Source organism: Cetorhinus maximus, chromosome 13 (assembly GCF_964194155.1).
Source record: "Cetorhinus maximus chromosome 13, sCetMax3.hap1.1, whole genome shotgun sequence".
In the NCBI taxonomy this organism is placed as follows: Eukaryota; Metazoa; Chordata; class Chondrichthyes; order Lamniformes; family Cetorhinidae; genus Cetorhinus; species Cetorhinus maximus.
The window spans coordinates 78,057,053-78,084,368 of record NC_135891.1 but is presented as its reverse complement, the minus strand read 5'-3'; the positions used below and the strand labels follow the sequence as shown (position 1 = coordinate 78,084,368).

The 27,316-nt window shown below is 45.3% G+C and overlaps 1 protein-coding gene across 1 annotated transcript in view; it reads left to right on the top strand.

Moving 5' to 3' along the window:
* Positions 1-1,111: 1,111 nt before the first annotated feature.
* Positions 1,112-27,316, top strand: part of LOC144688296 (E3 ubiquitin/ISG15 ligase TRIM25-like) — a 42,934-nt gene continuing 16,729 nt past the window's right edge. Inside the window, exons 1-3 of the mRNA XM_078554728.1 lie at positions 1,112-2,100; positions 2,191-2,286; positions 3,668-3,901. Of these exons, the coding sequence (XP_078410854.1) occupies positions 1,537-2,100; positions 2,191-2,286; positions 3,668-3,901 (894 nt within the window). The 5' untranslated portion in view covers positions 1,112-1,536. The remainder of the gene's footprint in view (positions 2,101-2,190; positions 2,287-3,667; positions 3,902-27,316) is intronic.

Here is a 27,316-nt window from a genome sequence, read left to right as displayed (position 1 = left end):
TGATGTACAAGGAAGTCCAGGGTTTTTGGGGACAGGCAGAAAAGTGGAGTTAAGGCCACAATCAGATCAGCCATGGTTTTTTTTTATTCATTCATAGAATGTGGGCATCGCTGGCAAGGCCAGCATTTATTGCCCATCTGTAATTGCCCTTGAGAAGGTGGTGGTGAGCTGCCTTCTTGAACCGCTGCAGTCCATGTGGTGTAGGTACACCCACAGTGCTGTTAGGGAGGGAGTTCCAGGATTTTGACCCAGTGACAGTGAAGGAACGGCGATATATTTCCAAGTCAGGATGATGAGTGGCTTGGAGGGGATCTTGCATGTGGTGGTGTTCCCATGTATCTGCTGCCCTTGTCCTTCTAGATGGTAGAGGTTTGGAAGGTGTTGAGCTTTTTGAGTGTTAGAATGGCTGTTAGAATTGAGAAAGCAACAATCAGGAAGGATTCAAAAGGCTCGGGCTCTTATAGAAGTCTTTAAAATGATGAAGATATTTGATAAGGTGCTTGTGGAGAAAAGACACATTTGCATTTATATAGCACCTTTCATTGCAATTCAACGGCAGCCAATGCAGCAGTTTTGAAATGTAATCACTGTTGTAATGTAGGAAACATAACAGCCAATATGTGCACAGTAAGATCCCACAAACAGCAGTATGGTAATGATCAGAGAATCTGCTTTTGTCACGTTGATTGAGGGATAAATATTGGCCAAGGAGCTGGGGAGAATTGTCCTGCTTGATCAAAAATAGTGCCACAGGATCCTTTCTGCCTATCCATCAGGACCAGGAATTAACACCTTATCTGAAAGATGGCGCTTCCAGCAGTGCTCAGCTGTAATCTATATGCTGAAGTCTCTGGAGTGGGCCTCAAATCCACAACTTTCGGACTCAGAGGAACAATTTCTATTTGTGGGTGAATCCAGCACACAGAGGAGTGGATGTTCCATGTTCCTGAATCTAGGAGCAATTTCTTTACACAGAGAGAATGTGGGAAGTGGCTGCCACAGGGAGTGACTGAAACAGAGAGCAAGATGTGTTCAAGGTGGGTTGGTAAACGAGGAAGAAGAGAGTAAGGGTGGGAGGAGACCATCAGAGTGGGAGGAGGCGCCTCTGGAACAGAAAGACTGGCAGTGAGGCTAATTGGTCTTTTTAAGTGCTGTAAATTCTAGGGAATTCTGCTCTCGGATAAGTGGCGCGTGTGCACAGAGGGAACAAATGCACCCTTTATATGCCGGGACACGGGACCGGGCATAGATTTCCCTGGATTTGGTGTGGAAAGGGTTAAACCTGCTTCTGCGCATCAGCCAGTTCACAAAGGAGAGGTGCGAGTTAATGGCTATGGAAGTGTTTTCCTCCATGTGAAAGTTGCTCTATTATTAAATGTCGCTTGCATTTATTATTCATCAGCGCAAGAAGCAAATTCCTGCCTCTCTCTCTAACACATTGCTCAAATTCAGCTGGCGGTTCAGATGCCTCACTTTGGTCGAGGCGTGGTGTAACATTGTGGGTGACACTTTCCCCTTTCTATTCTGGGCTAAACCATGGCAACTGCTGCATCTCAGCAGTGGTTAGACGAGGAGTTAACCTGCTCCATCTGCCTGCAGATCTACACCGATCCAGTGACACTGGCCTGTAAGCACAGCTTCTGTCGCCCCTGTATTGAAGAGTCCTGGCCGGAGTCGGGCTCTGACCCTTCCAGTTGCCCCGAGTGCCGAGCAGGGGAGCGGGCCCAGTCCCCTGTGCAGAGAAACTTCAAACTGGCCAAGGGGGCTGGCGGCTACCTGGCCCTGGAGAGAGCTCAGAGCGGGGTCCTGTGCAGTTACTGCATCCGCACACAGCAGGCAGCTGTCAAAACCTGCCTGAAATGTGAAGCCTCCATGTGCCCCATTCACCTGAAACTGCACACGGGCAACGGCGTCTTTAAAAACCACCCGCTGGTAGATACATCGACAGACCTGTCTGCATGGAAATGCACGGAACACGAGAGACTGCTGGACATTTACTGCAAGGATGATCAAGTGTGTGTCTGCACACTCTGCACTCTGATCGGGAAACACAAGGACCACCGCTGTGGCAGCATCAGTGAAGGGGAGAAGGAACTGCGGGTAAGTGAATGTTAATAACATGGCTGTACCCCTATACTGCTGTCTTGGTCAGCCAGGCTAACATGGTTCTCTGTCTGTTGGTTATGTTAGGATAATTTACAACATCAACTCAGGACAATACAGAAAAATGTTGCCTCAATTCAGACTTCTCTCCGTGATCTCCACACACACAAGCTGAACACTCAGGTGGGTTTGAATTTTGCAGTTACAGAGATTAACCCATCATTGTCATTCACTTCAGCAGAGATCATTCCGTTTTACTGACTGTGAAATAGCCCCTCTACCCCTTCCCACTTCTCCACCACAAGCAGCTTTTTAAAGCCCTGTCCCCTCTGTTATCACCTTGAGCAACTGTGAGGAGCTCACTGAATTTTTCTTTAGTGACCACCTGTTCAGCTGCCTTTGCCTCTGCCTCCCTTGTCCACATCAATGAAGCAAAACTTTTCTGAAGGTCCAACGTCTGGAGGAGCTGGAAAGTCTGTCAGCCAAATATTAAGAAAATGAAACCCTTGACAGAAGCTCCAAGACCATTATCATTGACGCTAGCCAGGATCTGGGACTGAACATTGCTTTGATGTCCAGTCCAAAGTAAGCTTCCTGCTCCATATCCTCTCCATCCCAAAGATCGCCTGTTCCACCTCCATTACATCACTCACCCGCCACATTCACCTCAGCCCATCTGATACCTGGCCTTTGGCACTTCCACCTTAGATTACTCCTGTGCTCTGACTTCCCATCTTACCCCCACAACCTCTTCCTCCTATCCTATCTGATACCAAGTCCCACTCACTTAGTTTTGCTGACCTCAAATCTTCTCAATGCATAAAATTTTAAAATCTCATCTTTGTGTTTAAATCTTGAAAAGGTACTGCCTCCTCCCTTTCTGCTACATCCCCATCAACCACCCTAAACTCTCCATTCCTCTGCCTCTGACCTTCTGAAAATCCTCCCTTCTCTTCACCACACAATCGACAGCATGCATTCAGACACCAGGATTGCACTTTGATGCAGTTCCCTCCCTAAGTCCCTGACCATCCACCTCCTTTACGACTCTCCTCTTTGACCAGGATTTTGATTCTACTTCCTTAACTCTCCTCCTTTGGCTCAGTGTTTGATTTTTCTTTGCACCTCTGTGAAGTGCACTCTGAACATTATGCTGCACCAAAGGCACAAAATGAACACTATTGTCATCAACACCATTGTGACAAAGTTAAATTTCTGATTTGTTATATTCTAGCAACTTCTACCTAATAATTCAGGTATAACTGGTACATTAACTCAAACAATGACTGTTTTAGATTGGGTTTGATTGTGATGCCCATTATATTTAAGTAGCCCATCAACACTGCCAAAGGCTTGCACATGAAGAATGGCTATCTGAGCACAGTAATGGAGTACACCAGCATGTTGAACCTTCAGATCAAACCCATTATATGCACTTGATTCTTTAAATAGCCTGCTGTTTGACCTCAACTTTAGTTTTACAGTTAGATCAAAGTGATGTTTAATGCGACATGTACATGACATAATCAAAAAATGACTAACCAAAGCTAACACATCTCTTAAGAGTCTGATAACAGAAACAAAGAGAGAAGTGAAGGAGAAGTATGATGCATTGAGGAAACATATTGAAAATGAAGAGCGAGATGTTTTCTTATGTCTGGATAAGGAGCAGGGCCGTGTGACAACAGCAATTGACACCCACATCCGAAAACTGGAAAAAGAAATTAAATTCTTTGAAATGTGTCTGGTCAATCTCACTGACCTTTCACAGAAGAAGGAAAAACTTGCATTTATACAGGTAACGTCAGCTTATATGGTAATGTGTGAATTATACAGGTAATATTAGGTTATAAGGTAATGTGTGAATTATACAGGTAATATTAGGTTATTTGGGTAATGTTTGAATTATACAGGTAATATTAGGTTACTTGGGTAATGTGTGAATTATACAGGTAATATTAGGTTATATGGTAATGTGTGAATTATACAGGTAATATTAGGTTACTTGGGTAATGTGTGAATTATACAGGTAATATTAGGTTATTTGGGTAATGTGTGAATTATACAGGTAATATTAGGTTATATGGTAATGTGTGAATGATACAGGTAATATTAGGTTATATGGTAATGTGTGAATTATACAGGTAATATTAGGTTATAAGGTAATGTGTGAATTATACAGGTAATATTAGGTTATAAGGTAATGTGCGAGTTATAAGGTAATATTAGGTTATATGGTAATGTGCGAGTTATACAAGTAATATTAGGTTATATGGTAATGTGTGAATTATACAGGAAATAGGTTATAAGGTAATGTGTGAATTATACAGGTAATATTGGGCTATATGGTAATGTGTGAATTATACAGGTAGTATTAGGTTATTTGGGTAATGTGTGAATTATACAGGTAATATTAGGTTATATGGTAATGTGTGAATTATACAGGTAATATTAGGTTATAAGGTAATGTGCGAGTTATACAGGTAATATTAGGTTATATGGTAATGTGTGAATTATACAGGTAATGTTAGGTTATAAGGTAATGTGTGAATTATACAGGTAATGTTAGGTTATAAGGTAATGTGTGAGTTAACAGGTAATATTAGGTTATATGGTAATGTGCGAATTATACAGGTAATATTAGGTTATATGGTAATGTGTAAATTATACCGGTAATATTAGGTTATAAGATAATGCGTGAATTATACAGGTAATATTAGGTTATAAGGTAATGTGTGAATTATACAGGTAATATTAGGTCATTTGGGTAATGTGTGAATTATACAGGTAATATTAGGTTATATGGTAATGTGTGAATTGTACAGGTAATATTAGGTTATAAGCTAATGTGTGAATTATACAGGTAATATTAGGTTATATGGTAATGTGTGAATTATACAGGTAATATTAGGTTATATGGTAATATGTGAATTATACAGGTAATATTAGGTTATAAGGTAATGTGTGAATTATACAGGTAATATTAGGTTATATGGTAATGTGTGAATTATACAGGTAATATTAGGTCATTTGGGTAATGTGTGAATTATACAGGTAATATTAGGTTATATGGTAATGTGTGAATTATACAGGTAATATTAGGTTATAAGGTAATGTGTGAATTATACAGTTAATATTAGGTTATAAGGTAATGTGCGAGTTATAAGGTAATATTAGGTTATATGGTAATGTGTGAATTATACAAGTAATATTAGGTTATTTGGGTAATGTGTGAATTATACAGGTAATATTAGGTTATATGGTAATGTGTGAATTATACAGGAAATATTAGGTTATAAGGTAATGTGTGAATTATACAGGTAATATTAGGTTATATGGTAATGTGTGAATTATACAGGTAATATTAAGTTATATGGTAATGTGTGAATTATACAGGTAATATTAGGTTATAATGTAATGTGTGAATTATACAGGTAATGTTAGGTTATAAGGTAATGTGTGAGTTAACAGGTAATATTAGGTTATATGGTAATGTGCGAATTATACAGGTAATATTAGGTTATATGGTAATGTGTAAATTATACAGGTAATATTAGGTTATAAGATAATGCGTGAATTATACAGGTAATATTAGGTTATAAGGTAATGTGTGAATTATACAGGTAATATTATGTTATAAGGTAATGTGTGAATTAAACAGATAATATTAGGTTATAAGGTAATGTGTGAATTATACAGGTAATATTAGGTCATTTGGGTAATGTGTGAATTATACAGGTAATATTAGGTTATAAGGTAATGTGTCAATTATACAGATAATATTAGGTTATAAGATAATGTGTGAATTATACAGGTAATATTAGGTTATATGCTAATGTGTAAATTATACAGGTAATATTAGGTTATATGGTAATGTGCGAATTATACAGATAATGTTAGGTTATAAGATAATGTGTGAATTATACAGGTAATATTAGGTTATATGCTAATGTGTAAATTATACAGGTAATATTAGGTTATATGGTAATGTGCGAATTATACAGGTAATATTAGGTTATAAGGTAATGTGCGAATTATACAGTTAATATTAGGTTATATGGTAATGTGCAAGTTATACAGGTAATATTAGGTTATATGGCAATATGTGAATTATACAGGTAATATTAGGTTATAAGGTAATGTGTGAATTATACAGGTAATATTAGGTTACTTGGGTAACGTGTGAATTATACAGGTAATATTAGGTTATTTGGGTAATGTGTGAATTATACAAGTAATATTAGGTTATATGGTAATGTGTGAATTATACAGGTAATGTTCGGTTATATGGTAATGTGTGAATTATACAGGTAATATTAGGTTATAAGGTAATGTGTGAATTATACAGGTAATATTAGGCTATATGGTAATGTGTGAATTATACAGGTAATATTATGTTATAAGGTAATGTGTGAATTATACAGGTAATATTAGGTTATATGGCAATATGTGAATTATACAGGTAATATTAGGTTATAAGGTAATGTGTGAATTATACAGGTAATATTAGGTTATAAGGTAATGTGTGAATTATACAGGTAATATTAGGTTACTTGGGTAATGTGTGAATTATACAGGTAATATTAGGTTATTTGGGTAATGTGTGAATTATACAGATAATATTAGGTTATATGGTTACGTGTGAATTATACAGGTAGTATTAGGTTATTTGGGTAATGTGTGGATTATACAGGTAATATTCGGTTATATGGTAATGTGTGAATTATACAGGTAATATTAGGTTATATGGTAATGTGTGAATTATACAGGTAATATTAGGTTATAAGGTAATGTGTGAATTATACAGGTAATATTAGGTTATAAGGTAATGTGTGAATTATACAGGTAATATTAGGTTATATGGTAATGTGTGAATTATACAGGTAATATTAGGTTATATGGTAATATGTGAATTATACAGGTAATATTAGATTTTAAGGTAATGTGTGAATTATACAAGTAATATTAGGTTATATGGTAATGTGTGAATTATACAGGTAATATTAGGTTATAAGGTAATGTGTGAATTATACAGTTAATATTAGGTTATAAGGTAATGTGCGAGTTATAAGGTAATATTAGGTTATATGGTAATGTGCAAGTTATACAAGTAATATTAGGTTATTTGGGTAATGTGCGAGTTATAAGGTAATATTAGGTTATATGGTAATGTGCAAGTTATACAAGTAATATTAGGTTATTTGGGTAATGTGTGAATTATACAGGTAATAGGTTATAAGGTAATGTGTGAATTATACACGTAATATTAGGTTATAAGGTAATGTGCGAGTTATGCAGGTAATATTATGTTATATGTTAATGTGCGAGTTATACAGATAATATTATGTTATATGTTAATGTGCGAGTTATACAGATAATATTAGGTTATATGGTAATGTGTGAATTATACAGGTAATATTAGGTTATAAGGTTATGTGTGAGTTATACAGGTAATATTAGGTCATTTGGGTAATGTGTGAATTATACAGGTAATATTAGGTTATTTGGGTAATGTGTGAATTATACAGATAATATTAGGTTATATGGTTACGTGTGAATTATACAGGTAATATTAGGTCATTTGGGTAATATGTGAATTATACAGGTAATATTAGGTTATTTGGGTAATGTGTGAATTATACAGATAATATTAGGTTATATGGTTACGTGTGAATTATACAGGTAGTATTAGGTTATTTGGGTAATGTGTGAATTATACAGGTAATTTTAGTTTATTTGGGCAATATGTGGTTTAAACAGGTAATACACAACATGTTTATTCAGGTTGATATTTACTTTATGAAGGATGCACAATAAGCTTTACTCCTGTTCAAGTAGTAATTTGTATTTGAGTTTGCACAATAGAAGTTGGTAATGTATTCCTAGCTGTGTAGGAGGCTGATTCTGTGAAGGTGTGGTGGAGATATTCTATGAATACCTTCCACCACAAAATGGCCCAAAGCCATTGCCACTGCCTGTTATGGTGTCCACTGTTCTCAGTGTTTGTGTGTTGCTCTCCTTTCAGTCTTGCTTTGGTTATATCTGCAGCATCAGCAAGTTTGTTATCCACAAATGTGGAAGAAGCTGACAGATGCATTACCCACGGCAACAACTTCACTTCCACTGCTCATCAGCAAGAGTATGATAGGTAGCATGATTTACTTGGTCTCCAAGAGTCCTTTTGGGCCGGTCTACACATTACAATACCCTTTATGGACAGGTAGGCTTCAGACTATCAATATGTCACAGATATGCAACCACCAGCCCATAATGACACAAATCAATGCTTGCTCCCCAAGCAACTACAATGCCCGTTTTAAGGCAAGCATCATTGGCACCTTTATTTGAAGGGAGGAAGACTCCTGGGAAATGAAGGCGTGACCCAGGGACAGAAATGAAGATATTACAAGACTTATGCTACAAGCAGTATAATTATCAAACTTACACTGAAGCAGGTGCTTCAGATATCATGGGATGTGAGTGACTTATTTTATTCATTTATGGGATGTGGGCATCACTGGCATGGCAAGTATTTATTACCCATCCCAAATTGCTCTTGGGAAGGTGGTGGTGAGCTGCCTTCTTGAACCACTGCAGTCCATGTGGTGTAGGTTCACCCACAGTGCTGTTAGGGAGGGAGTTCCAGGATTTTGACCCAGTGACAATGAAGGAACAATGATATAGTTCTAAGTCAGGATGGTGTGTGATTTGGAGGGGAACTTGGAGGTGGTGGTGTTCCCATGGGAGTATTCCATCACACTCCTGACTTCTGCCTTATAGATGGTGGACAGGCTTTGGTAAGTCAGAAGGTGAGTTATTTGCCACAGGATTCCTAAACTTTGACCTGCTCTCGTAGCCACAGTAATTACATGGCTAGTCCAGTTCAGTTTCTGGTCAATGGTAACCCCCAGGATATTGATAGTGGGGGATTCATGAATGACAATGCTGTTGAATATCATGGGGAGATGGTTAGATTCTCTCTTGTTGGAGATGGTCATTGCCTGGCACTTGTGTGGCGCGAATGTTACTTGGATCACCCACCGGCACTTCTGGCTGAAGACGTTTGTAAATGCTTCAGCCTTGCCTTTTGCACTTTGACTTCCCTGTAACAGTTTGATACAACTGACAGCTTGCTAGGCCATTTCAGAAGGCAGTTAAGAGTCAGCCACATTGCTGTGGGCCTGGAGTCACATGTAGGCCAGAATGGATAAGGGTGGTAGATTTCCTCCCTTGAAGGACATTAGTGAACCAGATGGGTTTTTACAACAGTAGTTACATGACCATCATTACTGAGACTCGTTTTTTATTCTCAATTTATTTAATTAGTTGAATTTAAGTCCACCCAGCTACAGTGGTGACATTTAAACTCCTGTCTCTGGACCATTAGTCTGGCCTCTGGATTACTAGCCCAGTAACATTACCACTGTGCTAGTTTTCTCTGCAATGTGATGGTGACAAGGGACTATCTATGGAACTCATGTCTATGACCACCGGCTCATGGTTGTCTGTGGCCAATCTCCAACCAGTCCTAAGGTCCCAGCCTCTATAACAACAGTGCAAGTGTCTATGAGGAATGTTGCCACTGTGTCTATGACTCATGCTAGTGTGGGCTGCAGATGCCATGGAGTGGCCACGCACTCCATGGTGACTGGCTGGACGATGCACTGTGAAGTTTAATTACATTTGTTGCTACACGATATCCACGTTGCTCAATAACCCACCCTATCCATTGTGCAGTGTTCATGGTTGGGCACATCACCAGGGCTGAACTTCAACCTGCGAGCTATTCAGCCCCACTGTTTGATAGGATTTCCATTCAGGTGAAAGAGGAGGAGAACATGCCCCTGTGATTTTTCTCACGGATTGCTCACATTTAACTCAGGGAGTCTCCAAGACAAACATTGGGGTTGACAGCCCTAGTGTTGTGGACAACTGTTCATTCTGTACTAAGTAAATCCGGATCGTGGATTGCATTTTAGTCTTCCCAAGACCTAGCAGTGTGTTTGCATGGATGCAGGTGATGCATGAGGTTAATTCAGCTCAGACAGCAACCTCTGACTATGAGCAGGTCCTGGGGGCTGGGAATGTCTCAGTACTGCAGAAGGACCCCCTGCCAATAAGTGCCTGCCTCTGATCAGTGAACACCACTCACTTCTTTATGCAAGCACACAGTGAGTCAACCCTGTGCTACCTCCTTAATCTCGCTATTTACATCCTCCGTGCTGCAGCTTGGCTGACATGCTGATTATGACACAGTTGGCTGAGAACTGCGGGTTTGCTTGCTGATTGTTCTTCATTCCAAGCTGACAGAAAAGAACAACATTTCAAACTGTTCCCTCGGCCGCCCACATATCTCTGCTGCAAAGGCACTCGGTGCTGTTCCTCATTTCCTCAGTGCATCGTATGCCAGCCACTTCGTAGGAAGGCATCACAGGGGTAACTGCATAGCCCCATAATCCCAACATGGAAACCACACTCACAAGGCAATTGGGTCAGAGGCAAGGCCACAACAATGGAGCCCAGCTTTCTTGATCTAGTCATGGCTTCATGCTGAGAACATGGGAGCTCAAGATCATGCCTTGCATGGCTGGACATTGTGCTGTCGGCCATGATTGTTAGGTAGTTTCCATCCTTGCTCTGCTCAACTCCTTCCCTCTGATGTCAGGCCTCCTCTGAGGTTAGGGGACTCCCACTGCTTGGGATCTTTCCCCGTTCAACAATACATCATTGAAAGAAAGACTTGCATTTCTATTGTGCCTTTCACAACCTCCAAATGTCCCAAAGGGCTTTACAGCAAATTGAAATGTAGTCATTGCCTTAATGAAGGCAATTCAATCTGTGCATAGAAAGGACACATAAACAGCAATAAGATAAATGACTGGATAATCTGCTTTATTTAGTGTTCATCAAGGGATAAATATTAGCCAGGACGCAGTGGAGAATGTACACAGAACCTGATGCATATAAACAGGCCATTCAGCCCAGCAGGTCTATCCCGAGGTTTATGCTTCATTGGTCATGGAGGCTGAACCCGCGACACTCTGACTCAGAGCTGAGAATGCTGCCACTGAAGCACAGATGCAGTAACATTGCTGATTTACCAGCTGCCACACTGAGGTACCATGCACTATTTCACGGGGATCAAACGGCTGCATAACAATATTAACTCACTTTTCATGATTATTGATTCTGTTGCTCTATTGGATGGCCAATGGTTCTTTTGAGGCAGGATTATTCTTTTTGAATTGGGACCCCCAATGTTGGGGTGAAATGCAGGTTGTGACCCCACACTGTAGCGGGAGTGGTCACCTGAATCGATTTTGGCTGGATTGCGCATTAGTGGCCAGAAAGCATATTCATCATCCTATTAAACTGGAGGGCCAATAGGAGACACTCCAGCAGTGAAGGAGCTGCAGCCTGCCATTGCAGATAAGGGAGAGAGCGAATGCCTCCATCTTGAGGTCTCAGCAATTTCAAAATACTTGGGGCTGCATTTTATGGCCCCACACGCCAGGCATGTTTGAGGTTTGGGGGAGGGGGCACGTAAAATATGATGGGTGGCTAGCCTACGACCTTCCCACCCACCCTCGAGCTGTCCCCATAGTACGGTGGATGGCTAAAGCATCTGCCAGCCCACCCGCCCTTTGGCCAGTTGAGGCCATTAATTGGCCAATTAAGGGCAAGTTAAGGGCCTAATTCCACCTCCGTTGTCAAACTAACTGTTGGAGGAGAATGGACAGGCTGCCTACTCAACACCTCTGATGAGAAGGCGGGAAGGAAGGCGTTGTACCTCCTTTGGAAGGATGCCCTGTGCACATCAGGGCACCTCCCACCCAAGGTTATACCCTTTGTGTCTTCCCCAGCCATCCAAAACCCAACCCTTTTCTGTGAGGTCCCCGATCCATCCCCACCCAACACCTCGACTTACCTTAGTCTGGCATCCATGACACTTCTTCCAGGGAACTCCCTTGTAGTCCCAGTAACACCCATTACTTACTTCTCATGCTGCTGGGGACTACTCAGCTCCGACCAATGAGATTGGCTAGCAGCTCTTGAGGGCAGGGCTTCCTTTTCCTGAGGGGCTGGGCGCTCTCCACTCGCTTCGTTACAGCCCCACCCCCAGCATGTTGTCATTCCCAGGGCAGCCTTTTTTAAAGTCAGTTAGTTTGTGACCAACTTTTTTACTGGGGTAGGGCAATGGGGGGGCCGTGGCGAGCAATACACCAGCCCTCACTGTAAAATCCAGCCCTTGAAATGAAAAGCAGCCACAGCTGCCAGACTCCTCCCTCCATAGGTCAGCCAGCAACCGTAACCAGGTAGACAAGGAGGGCCCCAAAGCTTACCTGGAGCACTGCAGTCCCATTGTCTGCCACTGGGAGGCCACCTCCAGGCAGCCGCAATGCTCCCAACTCTGAGGGAGGCCTGCTGGCCAACTGGAAATTTCCAGTTGGTCTCTGATCATTGATTTTAGATGACCTTTTAATTATTTCAATTCCATGACTGATGTGGCCTTCCAGGGAATGGCTCAGGGACAGGATAGTGCCAGTGAACCAAGATACCAACCAGCAGTGCAAAATTATGCACCCACCCACCTCAATCCTGCTCCCACTGGTCCCCAGAAAACCTGCCCATGGGATGATACAGGCCAGGAGAAAAATGAAGACATGGGATAATGAGGAAATTTAACAATGGAGAATTATCTAGGTCAAGATTTTTGAAGTTCCTAATTAACTAAACATAGATACTAATTAAATCAATTAGGATAATTCGGAGTCCCTTGTGGTTTACAGGCTTCAAGATTTGGGAAGTTGGGATTGTTAATTATGAGAATTTGAATACACTTGCATTACCTCAATGATTATACTTTCTTTGCTAGCACTTTATCCACTTTATACTCTCAGAATGATGAAACCCAAGTTTTCATTTTTAACTGTCCATGCAGATTGTGTCAATCTATGAGGTTTGTTATGATTGTGACACCACCAATTTAACACATTCGTTCGCCCATTAAAGCAAGCGGGAAAATGGTGCTTTAAAATAGTGCACAGAATTGAGTAGCATGCATAGCGAAATCATTATAAAGATCATTGAAAGGAACTTTGCCCGCTCCCCTCTTGGACTAATATTCACCATCACTACATGGTCAGAAAATTGGCAGACCATGCAGGTCATATGAGCGATCTGATTTTGATTTTGGTGAAATAACTTTTGTGCCACATAAAAGGCCAGTAATGGTCTTTCCCTTCTGTAATAGTTGCTTTCAGGCTCTGCCCTTTTTTGCCAGTGTACCAGCAATGAAGGGTTTCATTCTTCACTCTCCTCCTATCATGTCTCCTATGAGATATTGGTTCAGTCATATTTCTTCTTTCTATCACATCATGTAAGCCATTTTCATGTGCCTTATGCCTCATTTAAGGGGAGATGATGGCGTAGTGGTAATGTCACTGGACTAGTAATCCAGAGGCCCAGGCTAATACTCAGGGACATAGGGGTTCAAATCCCACCATGGCAGCTGGTGGAATTTAAATTCAGTTAATAAATCTGGAATATAAAGCTAGTCTCAGTAATGGTGACCATGAGACTATCATTGATTGTTGTAAAAACACATCTGGTTCACTCAGTTCAAGGGCAATTAGGGATGGGCAACAATTGATGGCCTTACCAGCAATGTCCATATCCCATGAAAGAATAAAGGAAAAAGATTGTGCCAGTTTATAGGGAACAATGGAACAGATATTTTGGTGGAAATCATTCTGACACGAACATACGATCATAAAAATTAGGAGTTGGTGTAGGCCATTTGGTCCCTCAGGACTATTCTGCCATTCAGTGGGATCATGGCTGATCTGATTGTGGCCTCAATACTACTTTCCTGCCTACCCCGATAACCTTAGATTCTTGACTAACCTCTGCCTTAAAAGGATCAGATGACCTTGACTCCACAGCTCTTATCAAAGTTCAGATGGCATCATTTCAATTAGCAACCAATGCCTAATGTACCTAGATGTACGATCCACAGTGCTCTGCATATATAAATGGATTAGTTGGCCAGGGTCACTGGACAATGAGCTCTATTGCAGAATTAAATTTCAACGGTAAGAATAACCAGTGATTTTTTTTTTCTTATTCATTCATGCGATGTTGGCCTCGCTGACTATACCAGCATTTATTCATTTATTGCCCATTCCTAATCGCCCTTGAGTAGGTGGTGGTGAGCTGCCTTCTTGAACTGCTGCTGTACATGTGACGTAAGTACACCCACAGTGCTGTTAGGGAGGGAGTTTCAGGATTTTGACTCAGCGACGGTGAAGGAACGGCGATATATTTCCAAGCCAGGATGGTGAGTGACTTGGAGGGGAACTTCCAGGTGGTGGTGTTCCCACGTATCTGCTGCCCTTGTCCTTCTAGATGGTAGTGGTCGTGGGTTTGGTAGGTGCTGTCTAAGGAGCCTTGGTGAATTCCTGCAGTGCATCTTCTAGATGGTTCATACTGCTGCCATTGTGCGTCAATAGCGGAGAGAGTGAATGTTTGTGGATGGGGTACCAATCAAGCGGGCTACTTTGTCCTGGATGGTGTCAAGTTTTTTGAGTGTTGTTGAAGCTGCACTCATCCAGGCAAGTGGAAAGTATTCCATCACACTCCTGACTTGTGCCTTGTAGGTGGTGGACAGGCTTTGGGGAGTCAGGAGGTGAGTTACTCGTCACATGATTCCAAGCCTCTGACTTGCTCTTGCAGCCATGGTATTTATATGGGCTCATCCAATTCAGCTTCTGGCCATTGGTAACCCCCAGGATATTGATAGTGGGGGATTCAGCAATGGTAATGTCATTGAATGTCAAGGGGCAATGGTTAGATTCTTGCTTGTTGGAGATGGTCATTGCCTGGCACTTTTGTGGTGTGAATGTTACTTGCCACTTTTCAGCCCAAGCCTGGATATTGTCCAGGTCTTGCTGCATTTGGACATGGACTGCTTCAGTATCTGAGATGTCGCAAATGGTGCTGAACATTGTGCAATCATCACCGAACATCCTCACTTCTAACCTTCTGATGGAAGGGTGGTCTTTGCTGAAGCAGCTGAAGATGGTTGAGCCAAGGACATTGCACTGAGGAACCTTCTGCAATGATGTCCTGGAACTGAGGTGATTGACCTCCAACAACCACAACCATCTTCCTTTGTGCTAGGCATGACTCCAACGAGCGGGGAGTTTTCCCTCGAATTCCCATTGACTCCAGTTTTGCTAGGGCTCCTTGATGCCACACTCAGTCAAATGCGACCTTGATGTCAAGGGCAGTCACTCTCACCTCACCTCTGGAGTTCAACTCTTTTGTCCATGTTTGAACCAAGACTGTAATGAGGTCAGGAGCTGAATGGCCCTGGTGGAGCCCAAACTGAGTTCAGTGGTCAGGTTATTGCTAATCAAGTGTGGCTTGATAGCACTGTTGATGGCCCCTTCCATCGCTTTACTGATGATGGAGAGTAAACTGATGGGGCAATAATTGGCCGGGTTGGATTTGTCCTGCTTTTTGTGTACAGGACATACCTGAGCAATTTTCCACATTGCCGGGTAGATGCCAGTATTGTAGCTGCAATAGAGCAACTTGGCTAGGTGTGCAGCAAGTTCTGGATAACATTTCTTCAGTACTATTGCCGGTGCATTGTCAGGGCCTATAGCCTTTGCAATATCCAGTGCCTTCAACTATTTCTTGCTATCACATGGAGTGAATTGAATTGGCTGAAGACTGGCATCTGTGATGCTGGGGATCTCTGGAGAAGGCCAAGGTGGATCATCCACTTGGCACTTCTGGCTGAAGATTGTTGCAAATGCTTCAGTCTTATCTTTTGCACTGATATGCTGGGCTCCTCCATCATTGAGGATGGGGATATTTGTGGAGCCTCCTCCTCCAGTAAGTTGTTAATTGTCCACCACCATTCATGACTGGATGTGGCAGGACTGCAGAGCTTAGATCTGATCCATTGATTGTGGTATCGCTTAGCTCTGTCTATCACTTGCTGTTTGGCACACAAGTAGAGGGGGCCAACAGAGGGCACCGGTGAGAAGTGACTGAAGCATTCTGGGAGAAGTCACTGCAGCCACCGCGACTCAGGAGGGAATCGAGGAGAAGGACTCTTGCACTCAACAAGAGGAAGAGCATCCAACAGAGGGCGCTGGTGAGAAGTGACTGAAGCATTCTGGGAGAAGTCACCGCAGCCACCGTGACACAGGAGGGAATCGAGGAGAAGGACTCTTGCACTCAACAGAAGGAAAAGCATCCAACAGAGGGTGCTGGTGAGAAGTGACTGAAGATTCGAGACGACTTGGGGATCTGGACAGGCAAACGCCTGTTTAAGGTCACGCTAAAGACCGATGGTAAGGGAGCCATTTACCACCCTCCCTCCAGTTTCGCTATCGGGGGAAACCGGGGCTACCTGGTCTACGCTGGGCAACCCAAGCATTGCCGCTCATGCGGCAAGGCTGGTCATGTGGCGGCCAACTGCAGCGCCTCCCTCTGCAAGATCTGCAAACAGGAAGGGCACCAGACAAAAGACTGCAAACAGGCCAAGTGCTGCAACCTGTGTGGCGAGGCAAGTCACCTCTACAGGACCTGCCCCAAACGCTGCCGTACTTACGCACAGGCAGCCAAAGCCGACCAGGGGGAAGCAGAAGAAATGTTTCGTGTCACTCCAACCACCAAGGCCCCCAGGGAGCTCAACGGGACAAAGGAGGACACAGAGAGAGACAAGGTGGAGAAAGAGATCGAGGCAACAGAGAGCCAATCAACAGCACTACCCCCTGAACCTCCCAGTCCTCAGGACAGCGAATCAATGGAGGAGGAGGCAGCAGTGGAAAAGCAGCAGGGGGAGTGGCGGACGGTGAAGAAGAAGAAAAGTAAGAGGGAGCGAAGAAGAAGCAAAGGCGTTTCCCAGAGAAGCGGCAAGAGGCGTCTCCCATCCGACACGGATGACAAGGGCAGCAGCTCTTCGGATGATGAAGTGCCAGAGCGGCACCGACAGAAGAGGCGGCAAAGCTCCAGGGCGTTGGAGGACGAGACACCCGAGCTCCAGAAAATTGGAGACAACAAGGAGACCAGCGCACCCCAACTTTGCCTGCAACCTGAGGAGGCCAGTGCACCACAGCCCCTGGAATCTGGGAGCAGTGAGGCAATCATCGCACCCCAGCTCCAGGAAGCCGGGAACAGCAACACCACAGAGGGGGTGAGTTTTGGAGAAGCTTCTCCAGCAAAGGTCATCTCAAAACCCGCTCTCTACGTGAACCTCCAGATGCCACTGGAGCAGAACACGGCCAAGGAGATCTACCTCAGCCCATCCAAAGTGAAGGAATTTGAGCTCACTACGGGTATGAAGGAGCAGACTAAAGGTCTGGGACTCTCAGAGACAGTGGGTTTGGTAGGAGAATAAATGCTTTAAAATGGGTTTAAAGATTGTATCCATAAATGTGCGTAGCATTAAATCTACTACGCGATGTGTCGCGACCTTGGACTACCTAGCCAAGGTCAAAGCTGACCTGTTGTTTCTGCAGGAGTGTGCGATACCGCACCTCAGCTCCTACAGGCAATGGTCACGATGGTGGTCCCACGGGCCATCGATCTGGTCGGGCGGAAACGACTCTCGTTCCTCCGGCCTGGGTATTCTGCTGCGGGGAGGCAACTTCACCGTCTCCGAGGTCAAGGAGGTGGTGGGCGGGCGACTCCTGGTAGCAGACGTAATGTACAAGAACGCTCCACTCCGGTTAATTAACGTGTATGGCCCGGCACAAGGGGCTGAGCGGCTGGAGGTTTTTCAGCAGCTCCCACCGCTGCTGGCGACCTCCAGGCCGGTCATTCTGGGCGGGGACTTCAACTGCATCATCGATGCGGCTGGACGATCCGGCAGGGCCGGAAGCAGATTGGACGCTACGTCCAGATCCCTGATGGAAACAGTTAAGGATGCCAAGCTGCACGACGTCTTCAGCAACCCTGCAGACGGAGCGCAGCGTAGATACACCTGGTCGCGGCCAGACGGGTCCATTCGTTCCAGGATAGACTTCCTGTTTGTGTCCCGTGCATTCACAGTCAGATCCACCGAGGTCAAGCCGGTGTTCTTCTCTGACCACTGCCTCCTACTGGCGGACTGCCACTTGGAGAAGGACCTGAGGGTGGGCAGGGGGGCATGGAAGCTAAATGTGCAACTGCTGACCCCAGAGAACATTGAGGAGCTCAAGAGGAATTACAAAGGTTGGAGAACCGTGAAACCCCTCTTTGAGTCCCTGACACACTGGTGGGAAGTGATCAAGGGAAGCATCAAGAGGTTTTTCATCCGCAAAGGCACCCAGAAAGCTAGAAAGGAACAGAGGGAAATGTCCCGACTCCAGAAAAAGATGCAGAATCTGCTCCGGCTGCAGTCGATGGGGGTCGATGTCAAGGAGGAGCTCCAAGAGGTGAAGGGCCAGCAAGCCTCGCACTTTGCCTCGGAGGCCTCCAAGATCATCTTCCGTTCCAGGGTCCGCTCCGTGGAGCAGGATGAGACGTGCTCACGTTTCTTCTTCCAAAAGGTACACAGAGAGAGCTCTGTGATCAGCAGCCTGAAGGAAGAAGACGGCTCAGTAAAGTCATCACGGTCCGACATTCTGAGGATCAGCAAATCCTTTTATGCCGGACTGTATGACGTGAAGCCCACGGACAGCACGGCCTCCCAGTCCTTCCTGTCCTCTATCACGGAGGTCTTAGACCACAGTACGCGGGAGAGCCTGGACAAACCGCTAACTCCTGATGAACTGACTAAGGCCCTCGAGTCCTTCGAGAAGAGTAAAACCCCCGGAAGCGACGGCTTGCCGGCGGAGTTGTATTCGGCTCTGTGGGACTTGATCGGCCCAGACCTGCTAGAAGTGTACGAGAGTATGCTCCTGGCCGGCAGCATGTCAGAATCCATGAGGAAAGGCATCATCACCCTCATCTACAAGCACAAGGGGGAAAGGGAGGAAATTAGAAATTGGCGACCCATTTCACTGTTGAATGTGGACTATAAGATTCTGTCCAAGGTCATCGCCAACCGGGTCAAATCCGCTCTGGAATTGGTGATTCACCCTGACCAGACCTGCTCTGTGCCAGGCAGGAAGATCTCTGACAGCCTGGCGCTGCTCGGGGATACGATTGCCTATGTACAGGACAGGGGTGTGGATACCTGCCTCATCAGCTTGGATCAGGAGAAGGCCTTTGACAGAATATCGCACACCTACATGGGGGATGTGCTCTCCAAAATGGGGTTTGGGGAGGGAATTCGAAATTGGATCCAACTGCTCTACACTAACATCAGTAGCGCAGTCTCAATCAATGGGTGGGAAACAGATAGCTTTCCGATTAAATCTGGAGTCAGGCAGGGCTGCCCTCTCTCGCCTGTCCTTTTCGTGTGCTGCATAGAACCCTTTGCCGAGTCCATCAGGAAGGATCCGGGCATAAGAGGAGTGACGATCCCAGGCAGTGGAGGCACTCAGGTAAAAGCCTCCCTGTACATGGACGACGTCGCCGTCTTCTGCTCGGATCCGCTGTCGGTGCGCAGACTGATGCACATCTGCGACCAGTTCGAACTGGCCTCGGGAGCCAAGGTAAATCGCGGGAAGAGCGAGGCCATGTTCTTTGGGAACTGGGCTGACCGATCCTTTGTCCCCTTCACTGTCAGGGCTGACGGCCTGAAGGTGCTGGGGATATGGTTCGGAGGGACCGGGGCATGCGTTAGAAACTGGAAGGAGCGAGTGGCTATGGTGAAAAGGAAACTGGGCATGTGGGAGCGACGCTCCCTCTCCATTGCGGGTAAGAACCTGGTCATCAGGTGTGAGGTACTCTCACTGTTGCTGTACGTGGCGCAGGTCTGGCCCATTCCAGACTCCTGCGCGATGGCGATCACTCGAGCCATCTTCCGCTTTATCTGGAGGTCGAAAATGGATCGTGTCCGCAGGGACGCGATGTACAAGCCTCTAGATAAAGGGGGAAAAAACGTGCCCAACGTCGCCCTCATACTGATGGCCACCTTTGTGTGCGGCTGCATCAAGCGGTGCGTAGACCCTCAGTACGCAAACACCAAGTGTCACTACGTGCTGAGGTTCTACCTGTCCCCGGTGTTGCGAAGGATGGGTCTGGCCACGCTGCCGCGGAACGCTCCAAGTAGTTGGACCCTGGCGTACCACCTGTCCCTCGTGGAAAAATTTATGCAGAAAAACACCTTTGACCACAAGTCCATCAGGCAGTGGTCAGCACGTAACGTCCTAGAGGCCCTGAGGGAAAAGGAGAGGGTGGACCCTGTGGGATGGTTCCCCGAGCAGACTGTCAAAGTCATTTGGCAGAATGCCTCATCGCCAGAACTTTCTAACAAGCACCAAGACGTAGCTTGGCTGGTGGTGAGAAAGGCCCTCCCCGTCAGATCCTTCCTACACGCCAGGAGTCTCACCCCCTCTGCACGTTGCCCTCGAGGTGGCTGTGGTGGGGAAGAGACCGTTGTTCACCTCCTTGTGGATTGTGCCTTTGCAAAGAAAGTCTGGAGAGAGATGCAGTGGTTGCTGTCGAGGTTCATCCCGAGCAGTTCTGTGACACAGGACTCTGTGCTCTACGGGCTGTTCCCAGGGACACACACCGAGACAAACATCAACTGCAGCTGGAGGATCATCAACTCGGTGAAAGAGGCGCTTTGGTCTGCCCGAAACCTGTTGGTCTTCCAGCACAAAGAGTTGTCCCCGACCGATTGTTGCGGACTGGCACAATCCAAAGTCCAGGACTACGTGCTGAGGGACACACTAAAGCTTGGGGCAGCTGCCGCAAAGGCGCAATGGGGAAGGGTCGCTGTCTAAGACCTTTCTGCCACAGCGCACCGAGAGACTGGGAACTGTTTAGAGCCCCTCGGGCTGTACAGATCAAAATGAAAGGCTGTAAATGATTGTAATATTGTTTGTACTGATGCACCTGGTGATACATCTTGTAAAAGTGTAACCTGGATTGTACCCTTGTAATGTTGTTTTTGAAATGGTTTGGAATGTGATTGAAGATATTTTATGAATAAAGTATATTTTTACAAAAAAAAAAAAAAAATTCTGGGAGAAGTCACCGTAGCCACTGTGACTCAGGAGGAAATCGAGGAGAAGGACTCTTGCACTCAATAGGAGGAAGAGCATCCAACAGAGGGCGCTGGTGAGAAGTGACTGAAGCATTCTGGGAGAAGTCACCGCAGCCACCGCGACTCAGGAGGGAATTGAGGAGGACCCACTGTCAAAGGACGGAGACTTCTTTCAGGAGTGCACCAGACCTGCGAGGGACACTCTTCTGAAAGTGGATTTTAAAGAAAAAGCAGCTGATTGGTGAGTAAATTCTGCGAGCAGACTCGGAGGGAGGAGCACCGGAGCGGTGAGTATAAATCTAGCTTACCTCGAGGATTCGCGGCCTTGTCTCCAGGGGGCAGACTTGGAGGGAGGAGCACCGGAGCGGTGACCTTGGGGCACAGAGTAACTGAAGCCAACACTGAAAAAGTGACATCACAGGAAAGCTGTGACCTGATTGGTTGGTAGGAAATCTGCACCAAATTTGAAAAAAAAACCACTGCAAAGCGAATTAATAAATTAATTATCTAAGTCGAGATGGCTGGGCAGGTGATGTGCTGTAGCTGTATGATGTGGTTGCTGGCAGATCCCATTGTGAGCCGCAGTGACCACATCTGCAGCAAGTGTTGGTTGCTGGAGGAACTCCGGCTCAGAATTGATGAGCTGGAGTCCGAGCTCCGGATGCTGCGGCACATTCGGGAGGGGGAGAGTTACCTGGACGCTTTGTTTCAGGAGGCGGTCACACCCGGTAGATTAAATACCTCAAGTTCAGTCAGTGGTCAGGGTCAGCAGGGTATGACTGCAAGTGAGGCAGGTAGAGGGATCCTGTGTTCAGGAACAGAGGAGCCTCAGCTCTTGACCTTGTCCAACAGGTACGAGGTACTTGCTCCCTGTGTGGACGAGGAACAGGCTGTAGGGAGGATGAGCCAGCTGACCACAGCACCGTGGCACAGGAGGCCATTCAAGAGGGGGGAGCAAAAAGACAAGTGGTAGTTGTAGGGGATTCTATGATTAGGGGAATTGATAGCATCCTTTGTAAGCAGGATCGAGAGTCCTGCATGGTATATTGCCTGCCCAGTGCCAGGATGAGGGACATCTCTGACCGGCTTGAAAAGATATTGGAGAGGGAGGGGGAGGATCCAGTTGTTGTGGTCCACGTCAGGACAAATAACGTAGGTAAGATTAGGAAAGAGGACCTGTTTAGGGATTATCAGGAACTAGGAACTAAATTAAAGAACAGGTCCTCAAGGGTTATAATCTCCGGATTACTACCCGAGCCACGTGCAAATTGGCATAGGGACGCAAGAATGAGGGAAGAAAACACGTGGCTAAAGGAGTGGTGCGGGAAAGAGGGGTTCCATTTCGTGGGGCACTGGCATCAATATTGGAACAGGAAGGATCTGTACCGTTGGGACGGTCTCCACCTGAACCGATCTGGGACCAATGTTCTAGAGAAAAGGGTAAATAGGATGGTCAACAGGACTTTAAACTAGAAAGTGGGGGGAGAGGGAAGGGTAAAACTCCAAGTAGTATGACTAATGGGAAACAAAGCAGCAGGTTAGCGTATGGGGGGGTGGATTCAACTTCATGGAAAATTATGAAAAAACTGAAAAGAAAGGAGAGCCCAAGAGAGGCTATTAAAGTCCCCAGAACACCAAATAGGGCAGCGTGTTTGGAAAGGGCTAGGAATCTAACTTCAAGCACATCAGATAAAGGGACGACAATGAGAAAGGGGACGGGAAATACAGGACTGAAGGTGTTGTATCTGAATGCACGCAGTATATGAAATAAGGTAAATGAGTTTGTGGCACAGATTGAAATTGGCAGGTATGATGTGGTGGGCATCACGGAGACATGGCTGCAAGGGGATCGGGACTGGGAGCTAAATATCCAAGGATATACATCCTATCGAAAAGATAGGCAGGTTGGCAGAGGGGGTGGAGTTGCTTTGTTAGTAAGAAATGAAATTAAATCGATAGCAAGAAATGACGTAGGGTCAGATGATGTAGAATCTGTGTGGGTAGAGTTGAGTAACTGCAAAGGTAAAAAATCCATAATGGGAGTTATGTACAGGCCTCCGAACAGTAGTCAGGATGTGGGGCACAAGATACACCAGGAGATAGAAAAGGCGTGTAAGAAAGGCAAGGTTACAGTGATCATGGGGGATTTCAATATGCGGGTAGACTGGGAAAATCAGGTTGGAGTGGATCCCAAGAAAAGGAATTTGTGGAATGTCTACGAGATGGCTTTTTGGAGCAGCTTGTGGTGGAGCCCATTAGGGAACAGGCAATTCTAGATTTAATGATGTGTAATGAGGCAGATTTGATAAGGGAGCTTAAGGTGAAGGAACCCTTAGGAGGAAGTGACCATAATATGATAGAATTTACCCTGCAATTTGAAAGGAAAAAGCTGGAATCATATGTAACGGTATTACAGTTGAATAAAGGCAACTACAGAGGCATGAGGGAGGAGCTGGCCAGAATTGACTGGGAGATGAGCCTAGCAGGAAAGACAGTGGAACAGCAATGGCAGGAGTTTCTGGGAGTAATTTGGGAGAGACAGCAAAAATTCATCCCTAGGAAGAAGAAGCATACTAAAGGGAGGACAAGGCAACCATGGCTGACAAGGGAAGTCAGGGACAGCATAAAAGCTAAAGAGAAAGCATACAATGCGGCGAAGAGCAGTGGGAAACCAGGGGATTGGGAAGCCTACAAAGACCAACAGAGGACAACTAAAAAAGAACTAAGAGAGAGAAGATTAAATATGAGAGTAAACTAGCCAGTAATATAAAAGAAGATTGCAAGAGTTTTTTTAGATATATAAAAGGTAAGAGAGAGGCAAAAGTGGACATTGGGCCGCTGGAAAATGACGCTGGAGAAGTAGTAGTGGGGAACAAAGAAATGGCGGAGGAACTGAATAGGTACTTTGCGTCAGTCTTCATGGTGGAAGACACGAGTAACATCCCCAAAGTTCAAGAGAGTCAGGGGGCAGAGGTGAGTATAGTGGCCATTACCAAGGAGAAGGTGCTAGGAAAACTGAAAGGTCTGAAGGTGGATAAATAACCTGGACCAGATGGATTACACCCCAGAGTTCTGAAGGAGATAGCTGAAGAGATAGTGGAGGCATTAGTGGTGATCTTTCAGGAATCACTGGAGTCAGGGAGGGTCCCAGAGGACTGGAAAATCGCTAATGTAACCCCCCTGTTTAAGGAGGGAGCGAGGCAAAAGACGGGAAATTACAGGCCGATTAGCCTGACGTCAGTCATTGGTAAGATCTTAGAGTCCATTATTAAGGATGAGATTTCAGAATACTTGGAAGTGCATGGTAAGATAGGGCAAAGTCAGCATGGTTTCATCAAGGGGAGGTCATGCCTGACAAATCTGTTAGAATTCTTTGAGGAGGTAACGAGTAGGTTAGACAAAGGAGAGCCAATGGATGTTATCTACTTGGACTTCCAGAAGACCTTTGACAAGGTGCCGCACAGGAGGCTGCTCAGTAAGATAAGAGCCCATGGTGTTAGAGGCAAGGTACTAGCATGGATAGAAGATTGGCTGTCTGGCAGGAGGCAGAGAGTGGGGATAAGGGGGTCCTTCTCAGGATGGTGGCAGGTAACTAGTGGAGTTCTGCAGGGGTCAGTGTTGGGACCACAACTTTTCACTTTATACATTAATGATCTAGATGAAGGAACTGAGGGCATCCTGGCTAAGTTTGCAGATGATACAAAGATAGGTGGAGGGACAGGTAGTATTGAGGAGGTGGGGAGGCTGCAGAAGGATTTGGACAGGTTGGGAGAATGGGCAGAGAAGTGGCAGATGGAATACAACGTGGGGAAGTGTGAGGTTTTGCACTTTGGTAGGAAGAATAGAGACATAGACTATTTTCTAAATGAGGAGAGAATTCAGAAATCTGGAGTGCAAAAGGACTTGGGAATCCTAGTCCAGGATTCTCTTAAGGTTAACTTGCAGGTTGAGTCAGTAGTTAGGAAGGCAAATGCAATGTTGGCATTTATTTCGAGAGGACTAGAATATAAAAGCAGGGATGTGCTGCTGAGGCTTTGAGGCTCTGGTCAGACCACATTTAGTATATTGTGAGCAATTTTGGGCCCCGTATCTCAGGAAGGATGTTCTGGCCCTGGAGAGGGTCCAGAGGAGGTTCACGAGAACGATCCCAGGAATGAAAGGCTTAACATATGAGGAACGTTTGACGACTCTGGGTCTATACTCGAAGGAGTTTAGAAGGATGAGGGGGCCTCTGACTGAAACTTACAGAATACTGAAAGGCCTGGATAGAGTGGACGTGAGGAAGATGTTTCCATTAGTAGGAGAGACTAGGACCCGAGGGCACAGCCTCAGAGTAAAGGGAAGACCTTTTAGAACAGAGATGAGGAGAAACTTCTTTAGCCAGAGAGTGGCGAATCTATGGAATTTATTGCCACAGAAGGCTGTGGAGGCCAGGTCATTGAATGTATTTAAGACCGAGATAGATTCTTGATTGGTAAGGGGATCAAAGGTTACGGGGAGAAGGTGGGAGAATGGGGTTGAGAAACTTATCAGCCATGATTGAATGGCGGAGCAGACTTGATGGGCCGAGTGGCCTCATTTCTGCTCCTATGTCTTATGGTCTAAGTAGTCCTGTGTTATAGCTTCACCAGGTTGACATCTCACTTTTAGATATACCTGGTACTGGTCCTGGCATGCCCTCCTGCACTCTTCATTGAGCCAGAGTTGATGGTAATGGTAGGGTGGGGGATATGCCGGGCCATGAGGTTATAGACTGTGGTTACGAACAACTCTGCTGCTGCTGATAGGCCACTGCACCTCATGGATGCCCAGTCTTGAGTTGCTAGATCTGTTTGAAATCTATCCCATTTAGCATGGTGACGGTGCCAAACAACACGATGGAGGATATTCTCAGTGTGAAGACGGGACTTTGTCTCCACAAGGACTGTCTGGTGGGCACTTCTACCGATACTGTCATGGAGAGATGCATCTGCGGCAGGCAGGTTGGTGAGGATGAGGTCAAGTATGTTTTTCCCTCTTGTTGGTTCCCTTACCGCCTGCTGCAGACCAATTCTAGCAGCTATGTCCTTTAGGACTTGGCCAGCTCGGTCTATTGTGGTGCTACCAAGCCACTCTTGGTGATGGACATTGAAATCCCCCACCCAGAGTACATTCTGTGCCCTTGCCACTCACAGTGCTTCCTCCAAGTGGTGTTCAACATGGAGGAGCGCTGATTCATTATCTGAGAGGGGGGGCGCGGGGTGAGCGGTAATCAGCAGGAGGTTACCTTGCCCATGTTTGTTCTGATGCCATGAGACTGCATGGGGTCCGGAGTCAATGTTGATGACTCCCAGGGCAAGTCTCTCCCGACTGTATACCACTGTACCGCCACTCCTGCTGGGTCTGTCCTGCCGGTGGGACAGGGATGGTGATGGTGGTGTCTGGCACATAGTCATACTCACGGAATCATACCTTACAGACAATGTCAGGCTGTTGCTTGACTGGTCTGTGAGACAGCTCTCCCAATGTTGGCACAAGCCCCCAGTAACGAGGACTTTGCAGGATCGACAGGGCTGAGTTTGCCGCTGTCGTTTCTAGTGCCAATTCGATTCCGGGTGATCCGTGTGGTTTTGTTCCTTTCTCTATTTTTCGGTTTGATACAACTAAGCCATTTCATAGGGGATTTCAGATCCCGCAAGGATGGATCGGGGAGAGGTTCCCATTGTGAATCTCATTTGTGGAACTATTACAACTATGGGAATAAAATAAGCGACTGAACAAGCTTTTTTTTAAATCTTTGATGGGAAGTGAGCATCTCTGGCAAGACCCATTTGTTACCCATCCCTAATTGCCCTTGGATTGAGTGGCTTGCTAGGCAATTTCAGAGGGTAGTTAAGAGTCAACCACATTGCTGTGGGTCTGGAGTCACATGTAGGCCAGACCAGGTAAGGATGGCAGATTTCCTTCCCTAAAGGACATTAGTGAAACAGATGGGTTTTTATGACAATCGATGATAGTTTCATGGTCACCATTACTGAGTCAAGCTTTATATTCCAGATTTATTAATTGAAATTAAATTCCCCACCCTGCTACCGCAGTAGCTTTTGAACCCATGCCCCAGAGCTTTAATCTAGG